An 18,852-nucleotide genomic window follows, 5' to 3' on the forward strand; every position below is an offset into this window, starting at 1 on the left:
GCGCTGATTTGGGGCAATAAAGGCGAATCGTAATTCTAGATTTGTTTTCTCTGATACCAAAGTACTCTGCAAACCTCCCGGGTACTACCGAAGATTTGTCCATGAAGCCATCCAGATATACAAACATAGACACAACTTCAACCGAGATCGTTTAGACCCTGTCTTTCCGACAGACCTGTTTTTCACCTGAGGACGGCTGCTTGCATTGTGGCCGAAACGTCGTGAGAATTGTATTTTATTATGTTTTATTTTTATTATTTTATTATTTCCCTTCTACATGACTTTACCGAAAAAACCAAGAAGAAACAAATGAATGTTTGCCGCCATACGTGGGCGAGTCCTCTTATCTGCGGGCAAGCGGGGATGACGGGAGGATTTCTCGTGGAGATAAATAGGAGATCCGCGGATAACTTTGCGCCATCAATAACCGGAGTGGACAACGGCGACAGCGCGGTGGTTAGCACACCGAGCTCTGAAACCCGGCGACCCGGGTTTGATTCCTGTCCATAGTCTCGCGTCAGCGGTGAGTGGTATCTGAACTAATCCTGGGTCTTCTCCCCAAACCCGCTTCACCAACCTGCGATGATCAGCATGGCGATGAGACACTGCATGTCAAAACCGGCCCGGGATTTGCTTGTACTGAATCAACGCTGCTGATTATACGCACTGCCAAAAGGCAGTTGGGCCAATGGGTGATGTAAAGAAATACCGTATTTGTATGTGTGCGGAGATACATAAAGGAAAAATATTGTCTGCTTATATATGGTACGATTACGTCCATGTTTATAATTCAATGGCGATGTAGTGATGTCAAAAGAGTTATAATTCCACAACAGACTGTAAAATTAAATGCGTTCTTCTTATTAACAAAACTTGTCAACTCATATCAGACCGATTGGGACACGTTACCAAGGCTAGTGTTTGCAAGATATCAGCTATTTGTCTTTTGGATTGGAATCTTCGTGCTCGCTACAACACTTGCCCCAACTGTCACCGTGGACAAATGTGCAGATGCAATTGCTCTGTTACCAGGATGTCATCGATGAGGAGCATGACATCTTGGGACATGTAGAAATCACTCAGGTCGAACACGAGCGGACACGGCACCACCGTCTGCCCCAGGATCCGGTAAATCTGCCACAAACACAAACGCTCGTCACCATCCACTCATCCCTAACGAGCGACTTGAGCTGAAGTTAAAAACTTTTCTCGCGCAAAATCTTTTTTGTTGCCATATTGCTGTGCAACGTCCCGTGAGAAACAATGAAACTGCACAAAGTGAACCGTCCAAGTGAATCGCAGCTCATGAAAACAAATGAAATGACTGGTGTTTGCGCCATCCTTATACCATATGGCTGTAACGAGGCGCAAATGTCTCATTAATAAAGTCGAGGCTGGAGAGACCTAAGTAAGGCCTGACCTTTCCACCATCCCTATCCTCTTGCCTAGATGTCCAGCCCAATGGAGCCTGGCAGCAGTTCTATGCAAATAAAGGCACTGGCTTGGCCTTTTAAAAAAATGTCTTTCAACAAACAAGGTTGGAAACAATTTAAAAAAGGGTAAAATAACTACACTGAGTGTGTACATTAAATTAATCAAAACACAATAATTCAGCTTTCTGTCATAAATATATCCATGCTGTCAATTATAAATAAAATCCTGCCATGTTTAAAGTTTTCTTTGGGATTTCCTCAATGACCCCTGTGACTTAATCCGGCCAATCAGCGTTGTTGTTTGCACAACAGCAAACATCAAAAGGGGTTAGAACAGTTGCACGGTGCATCCTTGCATGCAACTTAATTTCTAAAGTGAGCAGCCCATGGTGAACATAGCAGCATAAACAACATCATTGTAAGTGACACTTAGGCTTGGCAAATGTCCTCGTAGCTGCTGTCCTGGGAAATCTGCAAGTCTTCCCGGGACATTCAAATTCTCAGTTTTTGTCAACTGTGTAATCATACACCACTCAAGACAATGCATTTACGTGTAGTTCTCGCCTGTTTAACTAAATTATATTTTCTTTAACCAGGTAAGGCCTGTTGAGCGATCTAGCTCTTTTTCAGATGTGGCCATAAATGATAGCTCAACTAAGTGGCTTATCATGTGAAAATGTACAGCAACCAACTACTCTAAATGTGGAGGGGAAAAAACTGAGGACCCGGAGAAAAATCCACGTGACCATGGGGAAAACATGCAAATTCCGAATAGTCAGTTTAACATGTAGGCTTTCGCGACCAATATTATTCATAATCAACGTTTTTGGGTTTAGATCGTGTTATTTATAAATGTGTCGTAACCCTCCACCACCCGACACGGCAAATCAGCAAAAAAGTGGCAATTCCTTATAGGGGAAACAAATACTAATTAACTGATTACTAACGGAGCATATAACATATGCACCATCCTCGGAGTCTGCTTTATTGCTAAAATAAAATAAGATTAATGTCCACGAACCGATAAGCCTTCTGGGCCAACGTAAATTTCCATTAATTGCAATGCTTAGCTCACCTTTGATGTCCCAAGGCAGCCCAAAGGGCGATCGGGTCTCCCAGAGAGCCCCAGTTTTTCGTTCACTCCCAGGTACTGATAGGCCTGTGGGGAGACACAGCGAGCGGTGATATTTGAATTCAGGGAGAGCATTTTCCACTCAGAGCAGAGAGGGCTTCTGGGAAGGAGGGAAGAGAAGGCAAGGGGAGAAGAATGAGATGGATCTGAGCTCTGATCGTTGAGTTGGGTGTGACTCCTTGTTTCTACAACATTCACACAATTTTAGTTTGAAAAATAAAATATATTTTGCCAAAGACTTTAATAATATCCCCGTTGTCACCAGTAAACATTTCATGCACTCCTTCAGCCTAGTGAACATGGACGGCAAAATCAATGTAAGTAATAAAATAATAATGTCCAGCAGTTTGTCAATCCCCTGCCGGATGAAAACTTTGGGGGGGGGTCATTTGGCCATACTTTACTCTGCTGGTCAGTGCGAGGTGGCGAAAGGGGAGGCCCAGGACTGGTGCAGATATAATTTAATTCTAGATGTGAAGCTTTCGTGACTGCAAGGATTCATACTTTTAGGCTTTTTCGGTAAAGTCACGTAGGTAAAAAATAAAAAATAAATTAATAGAAGTAATAATAGAAATAAAAAAATCAATCACGACGTTTCGGGCGCAACACAAGCGTCCGTCATCAGGTGGGACAACCACAGCAAGAAACACTTCAGCAATTGTCTCTTGCTGTGGTTGTCACACTTCAGCAATTGTTTCTTGCTGTGGTTGTCCCACCTGATGACGGACGCTTGTGTTGCGCCCGAAACGTCGTGATTTATTATTTTATTTCTATCATTACTTCTATTTTTTATTTTACCTACGTGACTTTACCGAAAAAGCCTAAGAGTACAGATATAATTTGCCACTGGTGTTAGCCATGGCCCAGCTAAGAACGGAACTCCGGTCGCTGGGTCGTGGTCTATTGCGCGAACTCACTGCGCCACTGCTCCGCCGCACAGTATCGATGTGCAGAGTCCTAATGAGGGCGACGCTTTAAATTAAAAAGGCAGACGAGAATAGAAAATGACGAAAAACAGGGGAGGAAGGGTAGCAGCTTTTCTAGAATAAAAGCAACGGCTTGCACATTTAGCGCTCGGCAAAGATGCTAACTTCATTTATTTTTTTGCTCCCGTCAAGACGATCGATATAACACATAGATCAGCGAAAGCCATCTTTCCAAGGCACTGGTGTAATTCCAGCAGCAATAAAAGCTTTCGCCCACCATTCCATCCCATTAATCTCGAAGCAGCCTTATCTACCGAAGTTGAAAGTAAACAAAAAATTACTTCTTACACAAGGTACTGTGAGCCACAAGTCTATTTAATCAATCCTAATGACCGTATCCTCATGCAATTGAAAACGTTGCTGTGGATTTCAATTACTTATATAAGTTTTCATCGGCCGCTGTTTTTCTCCACTCGAGAATCAATATGAGTCTTGACATCTTGCGGCAGACTGAAGAGACTGGGATTGACTTAAGAGGGCTGCAGCTGCTGCTGCTGCTCGAGTCTGTGAAGCTTTATTAAAAACAAGATCACGCGTCAGTGCGATACCCAGGCCGCGGCCGGCATCGCCTCTCCAATCTCCCGCAACTGCTCGCTATCGCGGCCAACATGCCGAAACTCTTTTTCCCCAGCGTTTGTGTCAACAAATCCAACTTGAACCTACAGTATTTTCACGACAAATGTTAAAACTGACGGGGAATAATTAGGGGGAGTGATGCACGTAGTGGACAGCACACTGCCCTCTTGGGTTTCGAGACGACACATTGCATTCTTGATTCCTGGCCGCGGCCAAAATCAGTGGCGAGTGACATCTGTACGTTTCTGCGGCATGTTGAACTTATTTCGCATCGTACGTAGCCAACCGTGGCTAATCGACCCCGAGCCCCCTACTTGACCAACCAGCACTGACCAGCAAGGTGAAGTATGATCACTCGACCCTCATGATCGACATTATGTGGGTGGGAGGCCTTCATACAACAGGGGACTTGCAAAGGGCTGTATAGAGTACAGTACTAATGAGTTAACTCAGCTGCAAATTTACCGGCAAAAATAAGTGTCTCTGCGATTGTTTTGCTGCTTCTAACACCATTGATTACATTTCCGTTACTCTCATAACGGAGGGGAACCTCGAGGTTCGTAACCTAATTGGTGCTTCTTCTTGGTTCTTTCGGTAAAGTCACGTAGAATTGAAATAATAAAATAATAAAAATAAAACAATAAAATAATTCTCACGACGTTTCGGCCACAACGCAAGCAGCCATCCTCAGGCGGAGAACAGGTCTGTCGAGAAGACAGAGTCTGAATGATACACCCCAGGCTTAGAGCGACTATTTAAGCTGGGATGGAGGGGGGAAGGGCGCCTTGACAAAATAATTTCCATATCAATAGGAATTTAGCATATTTATGGGAAATGCAGATATGCGATTGGTACTACTTGTGAAATGCGTAGGAGGTGCTGTTTCTTCGCGCTCCTGGTCCAAGAGCAGGCCTTTATCTCACCCTCCTCTCCTCTCTACACACCGCAGCTGCTTGAACTCCGCGATGCACATCCCGCAACGTTGAGACATCGTCAAAGAAGTGCGGTTGAACTCACTCGTGAGACAAAGCCGAATTTCAATGCATCGCTCACCGCTATGACACACAGCCCCATTGCTCCCTGATACTTTCACATAATATGGGACGCACGTCCAACTGCTTTCTCACCATACGTAGCCAACGGTGCTAATCGGATGTGCAGTGTGTGAAGCAAAATGTTATCAACTTTTGCCAATTAATTATGAAACATCCATGCATAACGTTACATTATTTATTCGCAACTACTCCTTTATGTTCGAATACCGTACCAAGTGGCACACAGAAAGCATACGGCCATCAATCTTGCCACCATTCGGAAGACATTATAACGTCATCCCGTGAAAGTGTAGACCACTTCAAGATTAAAGCACCCCGCCTCTGATAAGACTCCGATTGCATTTGACAGACGTGGAAGTCTCTCTTGAATGCACAGTGGCTTTCTGAAATTAATGGGCTTCGATCGCACGCACGAAAACAGAGAAATCTCATTGGTCACACGCTGGGCTCAAGCAGCTGTTCAATCTGAGATGGAGCCAAGTGGAGTTAAAACACAGGGCTTTGTGATTCTACACGAGCAGTAAGATAAGATATACTGGGCATCTGTGATACCGGACATCTGCGAAAGAAGAGCTTTGCATCTCATTGGATTTCTCCGGTATAAATAAATATTCTGAAGATGCTGAAAGCCCATCGATGGACTTCAAGGTTCAGTTGATTTGTCTAGGTTATCTTCAGGTGAAAATGTCAACAGCTGCTCATGAGAGCAACTGGGGCGAGTGTATGAACGCGACGGTTCTGGCTTGCACTGCGAGTGTGTGAGGCTAATGCTGACTGGACAAACATAATTCACGTGTTCCGCATGCACTGAAGTTTTCAGCTGATCGAGTTCGAACTGGGGAAGCTGAGAATATTGGAAATCTATACACCTACATATCGATTGCCAATATCCCCCCCCCCCCCCGCCAATCGTTTGCTGAGAACGACTGGCGAATCAGTTCAAATGTGACGGCCGCATTGATCCGGATCGGTCACATGACAACCGCACCCCGTCCAATTCGCGTGGTTGGTGCGAACGAAGTTGAATGTGCGTACGTACACCTGTGCGCCGTGCAACGCTTACTGCCGTCGCCGTGGCTCCTTGCGAAGAAGGTGACACATGCATGTCACTCGATTTCAAACGAGAAATGCCGGCGAGTAGATTCACCGCACGCACGAGCAAAATCAAACCGACGCGAAAGCAGCCTGCCTTCAGAGTTCATCACTACCTCTTACGGCAGAGATTTAAACCCAGCCGGCCGTGAAAGCACAAGGCACTCCATTCCGTGCGTTGACTCCGCGTCGCGCTTTCAGTTTCGCAGGATGCGCTGCGACTACATCGCGCATCCAAGGGGAGGCGCTCAAGGCCGCACCAACGGCACAGTACGCGAAAGAAACCCCCGCACAGATGCGCTGGCAAAAATTCATTACGATTGTACAACGGCGTATCCTCGCTTGGTATGCGTCTGACATCCCCTGCGTTATTGCCGCCGCTGTTTAGCCGCTCCTCCCAACTACAAGGTGTCACTCTGCGTCGTAAAGTGCGCATTAAAATGTCATCAAGCCTGTAATAATTGTAAAGCAATCGGGCTAAACTCCAATTACGTGCAACGCAAAAGGTGGAATGCTAATAATGTGTTTTCTTTCCCGAGGCGTGTGTTTGTAATTTGAAGATGTTGCCCACGAGTGTGTAAGGGAATGCGCGACTCCCGTTATTGCACGGACGAAAAGGGGGAACGCATTTCATAGGCAAATTCAGTGACACTGCCTGCATACCAGGCAGTGTCAAAGCCTTAACCGCATCTCAAACAAGTAAATAAGGGGAGTTTTTCACCGAAATATTTCATCTCCCTTAATTACCCCCCTACTTGCAACAAATACATTTATGTTTCACAGAGCAGATTAGTCAAAGGCTACCGACTGAAAGGAAATGGGTGGTAAGGTATCGACACATTTTTGTTTAACTACCAAAAGGTTAGAAACTCGTGTTCGGGAATCTAAGATGTCTTGGCAGGGTTTGCAGATAACAATGCAAAACTGTGAAACATCCTGCTAACTCCTGAGGCAGTGAGGGATGCATGCCATAACAAAGTACACGGGATTGGGTTAATGTTTGCTGACGTTACAGACACTTTTTAATTTGGAGCTCAATTTTACTCAAATTATCATTCTGACTTTTCCAGAACACTTGCCAGGGCTAAATGTTTGCTGCGCTCAGCGACTCAAAGAGATTCCCTTTGGATTATAACATGCTCAGATTCCGTAAAACACACACGCAGAGTTTGTGGACTATGATGATGATTATAATGCTTTCAGAGTTGTACAGGTCAAAGGACTAAAATGATACTTTCTTCTGCAAAAGTTGTACAATCAAACCTTTGTTTTAAGGATTAATGGAAACGCATGCCAATTAAAATGTCACCGAAGTTTGACACTTTCTCAAATCGTTAAGAAAAATCACATGGTTTGAATGTATTAATTTAACAATGGATTTAACATTGTCTATCCCATGGACACTTAAGCTTCAACTTATAATGAGCAGTCATAACTCATCCTGTCTTCCAGAACCATCTAAGTGTAAGCTTATTACATGAAATACACTTTCTCATCGACGAAATGTTACTAAATGACGTTCTGCTTTACGGACCAAAAAGAAATATATTTTGGCCTTTAATTCTGATGAAGAAGCAATGATCTAAAAACTTGCGTGTGGTGGCATAATTATTAACACAAAAGCTTGTGCCCAAACTCATAACCTCAGTGGTTCTTTGATAAATCTCTGATTTCCACACAAAAAAAGCAATTTATATCAAATGGATCGCTTAAAGGGACACCGGGAGATGACAGCCTCTATGAAATCACGCTGTGAGAAAAGGAAAAAAAATTACAGAGGGTAGGACACGCAATGACAAAATACATTCATCTCAGCTTGCATCCAACTGTCTGTCTCTTTGCTGCAGCGAATCCCATTCCTTTCTGTTGTGCCTACACTTCTGCAAGATGGGCCACTGACAGGTCACAGGTGTCATTGTTTCTATTATTATTATGATGGGACATTTGAACCAAACATTCATATTTATTACGCATGCCGTTCCAGAGAAGTAGGACATCCTGGAATACGTTCAACACCTCGCTGTAATGAATTGGATGGAGGCAGTGCCAATGTTTCTCTTGATACGCTTGTGGGTGTGAGCGTGTGTTTGTTTGTATACGTTTTGAAGGAGGGTAAACACTGGTGGAGCGGGTCGCACAACGCACTCCACCCTCAACGGCCTGGATTCAAGCCGTGGCCAAGGCCAACGTGAACGGAAACTTGAAACCTGAACCTTGGCCCAGTGTAAAATCACCGCCTGGTTGTGGTGCAAATAGGAACCCCCGGCAATAAGCTAGAGACAAAGCTGGCCATGCGAGGTACTGGTCACATCACCACAGTGAGTGCTGTGGGTCTGAACAGTTGCTCAATAGCAGCAATTTTCCCTGATGACCTATATCACTCAATGTAGAATCTAGTGCATTTACTCCAGTTTATGTACGTGTTCATGGGATCACAAAGTTACAACAATATTTTAGAGAAAAAAATAATACGTACAACACAATTATATTTGGAATTAAAGAGCATCTAAACACAAACCGAATCATAAGGTCGTGTGCAGAACAGTAGCCAATATGTATTTCACTGAGGCATATTTACATCACGGGACATGTAATTACGTTATTGAATTTAATTGGATTTTTTTTGTTGGAGTGCTACCTTATTTTTGGGGGTTTTCGGTAAAGTCACGTAGGTAAAAAAATAAAATAAATTAAAATGAAAACAACTAAATTATTTAAATTTATTTTATTCTTTACCTACGTCACTTTACCGAAAAAAGACTAAAAGTATGGATCCTTGCAGTCACAAAAACTTCAAATCTAGAATGCTACCTTATTGTTTGATCAATTAATGCAAGAGAAAGACCAGCGGTCAGAGTACAGGGCCTTGGCTCTTTTGCCTTGGGTGGTGCCTAGAATAGAACAAGGGGCCTCCTCCTGTGACCCTCCAAGATTGGGTGACAAGCGCTTCAGTGTCACATTGTTTTTTGTTACTTCAAAAGTCAAGCTTCAAGGCAGAACAATTTGTATTCTTAAGTTTTCGTCAAAAGTGACGCGCTCGCCATTCTACCCCACTCCCCCATCTCGAAAGTGAAAAAGGTTAGCCCGTGTACAACCCCATGTTTAATCAACCCAAGTTGCCGTAGATTCATCATCATTCATCATCCTCAATATTACTCCTGTGGCACTTCTCAGGCACAAAGGTGAAGCAAAGTGCTCACCCCCCAAAAAATAAACAATCAGCTTTCAAAGAGAACGAGTTGCGTTCCGGGATGTGTGTCTGTGCGTGTGTTCAACTTCTCTCGCAGCGTATGTAGCCAACCGCGGAAAAAGTCGGTGCGAAACGCCACACAGACACACGTGAAGACGAATGTTTCACACGTACGCACGTACACAATGAGTGTCCCCTGTCACGCTGAAGGCAGAAAAGACTCAAAACAAACGAAAACCATCAAGAGAGAACACGGTTGTGGATACCGTACGTAGCCAGCCGTGCTAATTTGAGGTGCCGGATGGGCAAATACACAGGCCAGTGAATTCAACGCAAAATGAACCAGCCCACACCTTGACTCCATTGCACGAAAGATCCTTCAAACACGTGATTTTCAGGTAGCACTTCAAAGCAATTAAACTTTCAGACAAACGTTTAAAAGAATCACTTCAAATCGGAGTCATTTCTCGGAAGGGCAATGAGACGTGTTGAGAAACCATATTGACCGCGGGGTGCTTGGATGGACGGTAATGTGGTGGGGGGGAGGCGGCAGATGTGGTGGTACCTTGACGAGCTCGTGTTGAGGCCAAATCTGAATGGGCTCCACTTGAGAGGGCGTCTGCGTCGCGATCCCGTAGGTGTTCAGGAACGCCTGCAGTCTGCCGGAGCGCGGTTTGGGGACACAAAAAGTGACGGCAGGGTTGGAAAAGTTCCGGGAGAAATAATAAAAGGGAACGGGTGTGAATAAAGCGGCACACGGCGAGGACCCACGGCTTTGCGTCCGCTGCATTCGCGCGCCCTGGTAAACGTTTCGTGGCAGCGGCCATCTCCGCTGGGCATTTTTAATGGGTGCAGTGACTAACCTGAGTGGCCAATCGTAGTTTGTACAGGAGTGGTTATCTTGTTAATTTGATTAATAGTAACGCATGCTTTGACTGTGAATCCACTAAACAATCCAGGCAAGTCATGATGTAGGAATGTGAGAGATGCCCAACAAAAATCCACATTTAAAAAAAAAAATACTGACAGAAAATTGTGTATATTCATTCATGGGCAACAACATTTCAGGTAGATTTTTTTTTAATTATGGGAATGAATGAGAATCCACCCTCTTTCACCAACGTGGAACCAGGCCATCATCGGCCGCAAACTCATTTGTATACAGCAGTGGAATTTTCGAAACATCGCCCGTCTGGGCCCATCCTTCAAAGGGGCTAACAGAAAAAGAAAAGAGAAAAAAACGAACACAAAAACGACCATGCCAAATCTGTGCTGTATTGTGGATGGGGCAGCAAAAATCCCCCGGCTATGTGTAAGAGCTGCTGATGTCTTCACGACAGAGGTCGCAACCGGGTACCCGATACCCGTACCCTACCCGATACCCGGCTACCCATACCCGGCCGGGTACGGGTACCCGTTTGAGACCCTGGTGCGGCCGGGTACGGGTAGACCGTGAGTCACTGGTGAGTAACCGTTTGTCACTCATTTCCCAACGTCTTGTCTCTTCTCACAATTCAAGTTCCTAGAATCAACCCACCCGCGCCTGCAACGTGGCTTCATCCCAGAGGTCGCAATCAGGTACCCGATACCCGTACCCATTTGCGACCCTGGTGCGGCCGGGTACAGGTAAGGAATCAAAACCCGTTTGCGACCCTGGTGCGGCCGGGTACGGGTAAGGAATCAAAACCCGTTTGCGACCCTGGTGCGGCCGGGTACGGGTAAGGAATCAAAACCCGTTTGCGACCTCTGCTTCACGATCATGTGTGGTCTGGAATTGTGACGTTCGACGAGGACGTTTCGATTGCTAAATGTTTGAGCGTACTCTCTTGACTATTTCTGTATCAAAAGCCATCGTTTTGTTTGTATATATAAAGAGGCGATAGAAAATGTAATGAAATATAATATTAGGAGGCATTGCTTTTGGAATATTCCTCAACATCTGGTAGAAATCATGAATCAGCATGCTTCACCACTGCATTGTTAATTATTTGATATGGTTATACATAATTACGTTTCAATATTATTTTGCATACAAATTAAAACGACAATCGAGTGAACAATACAATTTCGCCCATGCCTTTATGTGCACTAAAATGAACACTTATTAATCCTGTCCATTCATGATAATAGGCCAACCACATGTACAATTAGTTTCATTTTCTTGACAAACACGTGATTTGAAACAATGTGTTACGATTTCTTTATTCCGTGAAAAGCCTGTAAACGTCTGATATATTTTACAAAAACACAAAATACCAAGTCAAATTCGAATTTGACAGAAAATTATCGCTACGGAGATGAGTCAATTCGTTGTTTACCTGTCAGACATTTCCATAGCTTTAATGTAAACTGTCCGCGGTGTTGTTATTTATTTTACAGGAGACCCACTATAATATTAAATTTAGGCTCATTACCATTACAGATCAAAAGTGGCAAGGGGAAATGTGTGCAAGTTTTATTTTAACACGTTCAAAAACCCACCCCCCCCCCCCGCCCAATACTAACAACACTAATGAGCAATTCAGACCTCACTGACCCAGCCTGTCATTCTGGAATAATTCAACTTTTTATAGTTCTCCCACGAAGGAGATCCGACCCATTCCTGCCATCGTAATGCCCCATTTGTATGAAAACTGCCACCAGATCCATTAGGTGTGCCCTCCTGAACCCGCAGTAAGTCATAATTAGGGCCCGGTAGATTCAGCTGTCTTGAGATTTGCTGTGCATGCACCACGCTGTCCCACAGCCCTTGCGGGGTAACTTACGTTGCATAGGAGTTGGTAGTCGGGGCTAAACTACGACCAGGTAAGACTTGACACATTAATGAAGTTAACAATAAAATGGCATTAGACCATTTTTTTTTTATTGCTTGACCATCTAGCGTTTAGCAATGCACACGTACAGCTATAATACATAAAAACTGTGTGGGTTGTTAAAGTGGCCATATTATTTTTTTTCAACCCCCTCATGAACAAAAATCCTCCAGCTATCGCTATAGACAGAGGGCCTGTTAGTAAGCACCTATTACATGTGGAATAGCCAATGGTGGAGAGGTGTAGCCAGCAACACACCTGCTCAGCTGCACTATCCCTCCTCAGTCCGATGGCGACCACTTCTGTACCTGGTACTCAATTTGGGTCGAGTCAACCTACGGGAGGCCCAAGTAAAGATATTGAATACGGGTGACGGGGATCGTAAGAAAGTGCATTCACTAATACAACTCCCTTCCTCTCGTGTGTTCTATGCCTAAGGGCAGGTCCTTGGTTCACGCTCTCCTGATCCTCTCCCGTCTTGGGATTTCATCCTCATTTCACCGTACGGACTGTCTTTCCTTCAAATCGTCCTGCAGGCTTTTCCTTTTATTGCCTCGTGGCCTTTTCGCCGGTATCTTTACTTCCAGAGCTTCCTTCAGCAGGCCTGCCTTTCGAACAATATGTTCAATCCAGATATTTTTCCTTCTGGCAATGTTTTCAGTTACAAATCTCTCCTCTGGATCCTGCTCTGAAGACATTCCCAAGAAGCTTTCTTTCTGTTTGTTTCAACTATGTTCTAAATATTCCTCAATGTACGTATGCATGTTGAACGTCTGTCGCACCATACGAAGCCAACCGCGCTAATCAGCTGTGCGAAATGCCACAGACAAACGTAAAGACAAACGTTTCGAACGTACCGCAAGCGCATGATGAGCGTCCCCCGTCACTTTCAAGTCGGAACAGACGAAAGACAAACTATACCCATTGAGAGGGAACGGCGTTATCGTCGTGACTAACTCCGCGGGTTCCAAAGTGACTCTGCTGCACTCACCTCTGGCTTTCAGCAATGAGGGCCAAGTGCACGACCACGTCATTCTCCAGCTCTCCCTGCACACCGCACACCGCACACCGGATGTAAAAGGGAATCTGATGATAGACTGTGCGGCCGAGACGAACAGCACCGCGTATGGAAAACCTTCGACCACGATGAAGCTTGGAGAGCTTGCTTGCCCATCGCCACATATATAGCCTTGTTGTAGCTGATTCTAGGTTTGTTGTAGCTGATTCTAGGTTTGTTGTAGCTGCTCTCTCGCTAGTTCAGCAGTTCCACTGCTGGATTATATATTTTCCGCCTGAGGACGACCACTTGTGTTGCCATCGAAACGTCATGATTTATTTTATTTTATACCCACGTGACTTTACCGAAAGAACCAAAGAGTATGGATTCCTGCAGTCACAAAAGCTTCAAATCAAGATTGAAAAGAACTCACAAAAACAAACACCACGTGAAAGACCTAATGCAGAAGAACCCTGGGTTTGATCTTCTACGAAGCTCATGGTCCACCCTAAACCGCATCTACTGCACAAACCATGGCAGACGCGGATACCTGATGCACAAATGGAACATTTAAAACTCTCCGGTGCGCGACTGTGGTCATCCAGAAGACCGTACAACGCACAATGACGAAATGCCCAATCGATAAATATGAAGGAGACATCACAGCGATACACTCCGCTTCTGCTGACGCGGTTATCTGGCTAGACGACCTGAATGTGAAATTGTAGTTGTTGCTCTGCATCTACATCAGCAGTACGGAGGAAGAAGACGATTAAAACCCTCACTGTAAGTGGGCACGCCACAGAGCCCAGACTTTCACACTGCTCCTAACAGCTGTGCAGTACCCACACTTTAGCCGACCGCAGGGAATTCACCGACTGTGTTATTCATAATTGCGTGAAGCTTCATTTGTATAGACCGTCAAAAAAAAACCCCACAACTCACCTGGCACAAACTGTTGGAGAAAGTGGTGTGAGCGAGAGCCTATTAACCCCTTCCCGTTCCAATGACGTACGTAAAATAACTTCATCGTTGCCGAGGCTCCCACAAGGCCACGCGGGAGGGCGTGCGGCACAGTTTGGCGCCGGCTATAGTAGAGTGCGATCGCGTCGCTACGCTTCTCCGCGGTAAGTACAATGTCTCGATTTAAAGCTTTCGTGACTGCAGGGATTCATCTTCTTGGTTCTTTCGGTAAAGTCACGCTGTCTCCCCGACAGACCTGGTCTTCACCTGAGGACGGCTGCTTGCGTTGTGGCCGAAACGTCGTGAGAATTATTTTATTATTTTTATTATTATTTTTTCCCCCATTCTACGTGACTTTACCGAAAGAACCAAGAAGATGAGTACAATGTTTTTAAAAACAATGGCGCTATGCCTCTAAATAAAATGAACGCTGAATCGTTCGCATGTTCCAAGATTCGGCGGTGAACGAGACACCCACACCCTGCAACTTGCAAATGTCTCGGAATGGCAAAGGGTTAAGATTAAAAGGAGACACGTGGGGAGGGTGGTGATCAATGCGAGGCTCTGCACTGTGGTGTACGCAGCGACGCTCACAACAATGAACGGAGCACCCGGGCGGCTAAAACGCAGCAGGTAGGCACGGTGGGGAGCGCAGATGGTGCAAATGCCGGTCATCTCAGTCGGTCAACCCATGGCACCTGGGTCTGCCCCGTGGCCTCCTGTCAGTGAGTCTATGACACTTCACGTGGCCTCAAAGTGCACCTAGTCTGGCACAAGCGCCGTGATGACGTCGCTGCCACTTAGTGGCACATGAAGGTAGTTCTTGTTGCATACATAGCCTTGGAGACTTGGTGAGCCGTTCCGTGCAGCCCCACCTCTCAGCGTGACTAGCAGGAGGTCCAAGAGGTCCCATGATCCCCCCAGGTACCACTACAGCATTTGGACAACAGGAACCAATGGGACTACAATAACTAGTATTTAGACCACTGAGACTCCTATAGGGGCCACCATAACTACCAATGGGATCACCGGGACTGACATAAGATGTATAACAAAGATCGCCCTTATTGCCTTAACAGACAGTGAGAGGAAGTGCTGTTAGAAAGCACCGATGAAGGCCGGCACGGCACACGAGGAGATGGGTGGCCAGCACCACGCCTGGCTGCCTGTCTCCCGAGTGAAGATGTTTACACACCGCATCAGGTCCTCATTTGAGGCTGAGTCGACCAAAGATGCATACACATGCCGATGCTCACTCGTTTATAAATGAACGAAGATTTTAACATGGGATTCACCCATGGAAGAATCGTGATCCCTGCGGGAATCATCAAGGGTGGTGACATCGTGGGCATCGATTCGTGAAGGAACCACCCAGCTCCAGAGGGCATCGCCATCATCACCGCAAGACGCTCTAGAAAATAAGGCGGACGGAAGACGGTGGTGTAACAAAAAAGGAAACCATCTCGGCCTGCTCCGAGGCAGAACCTGGCCGAGGGGGGGGGGGGGATGGAGCCATGTGCGAGCGACCAGAGCGGGAAGTGAACAGTGGGGCGCCGAGAAACTGGCGGTGAGCGTGGGTGAACGTAACGGGGGAGGGCAGCCACCGCGAGCTCGCAGAACAGATCAGCAGAAGTAGCAGCAGCGATTGAGAACGATTTACTGAACGATTATATTTCGGATGTATCATTAGCCTTGTGAGATACCAAAACCCTCTCGGTTATGGTTATGCACGTAGAAAAAAAATCTGAAAAGGCGTTTAAAAATATTGTATGCCACACACACGCGTGCGGCGTTGCGAGAAAATGCGAGGCCGATGTTGATGACAATGCGTTGCGCCATTGTGATGGGACGCCGCATAAGTCAAAGATTTAATTTGATGCGGAGGTTCTCAGAACGCATTCTGTGTTTATGTTTCACCGTATATCTTGAACAGGATCTCAACACCACAGCTTGTGCTAAAAAAACACAAGATACCGCATGTCAGCAGCATGTCGCTTTAAAATATTTTTAATAAATTGTAAGAAATCTAATAAATATATTACAAGCTGTGAGGGTTGGGTTCACGTATAGGCGGTGAAATAAAATGTTTTATTTAAAACCGGCTGAGGAGCCGCTAAGGACCAATATCCATTTGGCAAGATTGCCTGGGGAATAAAACAATTACATATCACGTGCACTTGTGATTAAACACTTGAGTCCAATGTGATAACAATTTGAAAATATGCACATCGCAATGAGGATTTATTATAGGAAGGCTGCGTAGATCTCTTCATAAGATACTTAGCTCATATATAACATGCAAACAAATAAATGAACCTTTCCGTTTTCATCAAAATAAATACTCAACAAACTATTGAAGCTGCATGGCACAGACTCAGGCATAGATGCAACTCATAACAATATAAAATGATTCTTCTCGCATCCAGATAATCCCAGCTCAAAAATCAGATCAAAATATTTTGAAAAGCAATTTTCACCTGTTGCTAATATTAAAACATCAAAAGAATCTTCATACTTATTCGAAATAAATCCCCCTGCATCGGTGAAGTTCTCAGCAAAGGTGTGTTGTTGGCCCACAAAAGACAACAACAAAAAAGGTGATGAAACAGAGGAATGCAAAACCCCTCTCCCACAGCGGAATAACGGGCGGTCGCGGCGTCAAATCCCTCGATTTCGTGGCCGCGCGCGGTTTTTTTTTTCCCCTTCGCCTACGAGGTCTCGCGAGCCACTTTTCCAAATGTCACCGTGGGTCAGCGAGCCCGCTCCACCCCCGGACAGCTGAGCACAGCGATCCAGAAGCTGGGCCCCCTGCTCACGCGACTCTTGTTTGTTTGTGGGAATTGGGTTTTGGCGGGGCCCGCGACAAACAAGACGAGCCACGCTCGCCGCCGCTGCACGGCCTCCCGACGACGCCCGACGCCGCCGCTGCCTATCCGTCAGGCGCTCAAGACATATCCTCGCGACGCCCCCCCCCCCCCCGTCAAATCAAACACTCGGCATAAACATCGCACGCCCTGCCGGCTGGCCCCGGCAAGAGACGCCCTCGGCAGCAGCGAGCGGCGGCTCTCTTCGCTGCTCCCCGCACGGCATGCGCAAACAATTCGCATTGTCGACAGTGAGAGGTAGAAGTTGTATTATTGAAATAAATAAATGAGCATTCCGATACGTATCATAAGTAACATTATTATTTCTGCTGTTTACAAATGAGCCTGCGATGTCAGGATCATGTGCAAACATAAGTTAATAATGCAAATAAAGACCCAATATTAGGAAATTCTTGATATTATTTTTATTAAAATAATGCCTGGAAAATTTAGCTCTTTCACAATCCAATGGTGGATGCAGGCTTGTCAACGCCGGGTCGGTCACACCAGTTGTTGGAGCATATCTTGCCGTGCTAGTAAGTGCGAGTTGCTTCGAGTTCGGGTTATGACTGGTTCAGATATTGGTAGCCATGGCGATTTTATAGCATAATTGAATTTTGGGTGAGCCCACTTAATGATCTGAGCAAACGTGTCGTGAAAATTTCTCTACCCGGCATAGCCAAATAAACTGCAATTGTCACGTATACAAAGCAATTTAACGTTCCTTTTATGATTGCTTCAGCTAGCTCACTGCTGAATTCAAGAGCAATTCTCACAACTGAATTTAGCAATTAGATACGACGCTTCAATTGGAAACAGACAATCAACACGATCAGGGAAAGGATCCAGGGTCTAAAAATGAGAGCCACGGAAGACTAACAATGTCACCTTGTCCAGGTTTCCAACACACAATTGGTCAGCTCATTAAAGTGGGAATATCTTCTTGGTTCTTTCGGTAAAGTCACGTAGAATGGAAATAATAAAATAATAAAAATACAACATAATAAAATAATTCTCACGACGTTTCGACCACAACGCAAGCAGCCGTCCTCAGGTGGAGAGCAGGTCTGTCGAGTAGACAGAGTCTGAAGACTCTGCAGTCACGAAAGCTTTAAATCGAAATTTAATGTGGAACTAATCCAAACGACAACAAAAATCAGTTACGAATCATATCTGGCTACGAAAACTTACGCGTTAAGCCAACCACTGATGTTTGCCGTGGCGGGGACTCCGATGCGCGACCGTCATGTTGGGAACACGGTGCCACTAACCACTGCGCCATCGCTCCTTCCCAAATTTAAAATTAACAATCGATTTTTTTTCGACTTAAAGCTTTCGTGACTGCAGGGATTCATATTCTTGGTTCTTTCGGTAAAGTCACGTAGAAGAGAAATAATCAAATAATAATAAAACATCATAAATTTTTATTATTATTTCATAAAACATAATGAATGTGTTATTTTTATTATTTTATTATTTCCCTTCAGCGTGACTTTACCGAAAGAACCAAGAAAAACAATCGATTGTAAATTTGCACGTAAAGCTACAACTGCTATTGTGGCAGAAGTCTGTCAGAGTGGTAAGTAATTTTTTTTTGTCCGACGCCTATGAGGTGTGTAAATCCAATGACTCATACCAGGCCACCCCGTGTAAAAGGCGATGACACATCTCAATATCTTCTCAACTGTTTTAATCGCGGCCGTTATTAACTAAACTAAAAATCACCACCAATCGTGACACAACAATACAAA

General features: G+C 45.1%; 1 protein-coding gene across 3 annotated transcripts in view; it reads right to left on the reverse strand.

The window, feature by feature from the left end:
- PHKB (phosphorylase kinase regulatory subunit beta) overlaps window positions 1-18,852 on the reverse strand; it is a 196,015-nt gene that overhangs the window by 48,326 nt on the left and 128,837 nt on the right. For all 3 annotated transcript variants that reach the window (XM_078868562.1, XM_078868560.1, XM_078868561.1), the window contains 4 exons: window positions 13,269-13,324; window positions 10,030-10,123; window positions 2,509-2,592; window positions 1,030-1,134 (listed from right to left, as the gene is read on the reverse strand). In XM_078868562.1, the coding sequence (XP_078724688.1) occupies window positions 1,030-1,134; window positions 2,509-2,592; window positions 10,030-10,123; window positions 13,269-13,324 (339 nt within the window). The remainder of the gene's footprint in view (window positions 1-1,029; window positions 1,135-2,508; window positions 2,593-10,029; window positions 10,124-13,268; window positions 13,325-18,852) is intronic.

Source organism: Lampetra fluviatilis, chromosome 26 (assembly GCF_964198595.1).
Source record: "Lampetra fluviatilis chromosome 26, kcLamFluv1.1, whole genome shotgun sequence".
Classification (NCBI taxonomy): domain Eukaryota; kingdom Metazoa; phylum Chordata; class Hyperoartia; order Petromyzontiformes; family Petromyzontidae; genus Lampetra; species Lampetra fluviatilis.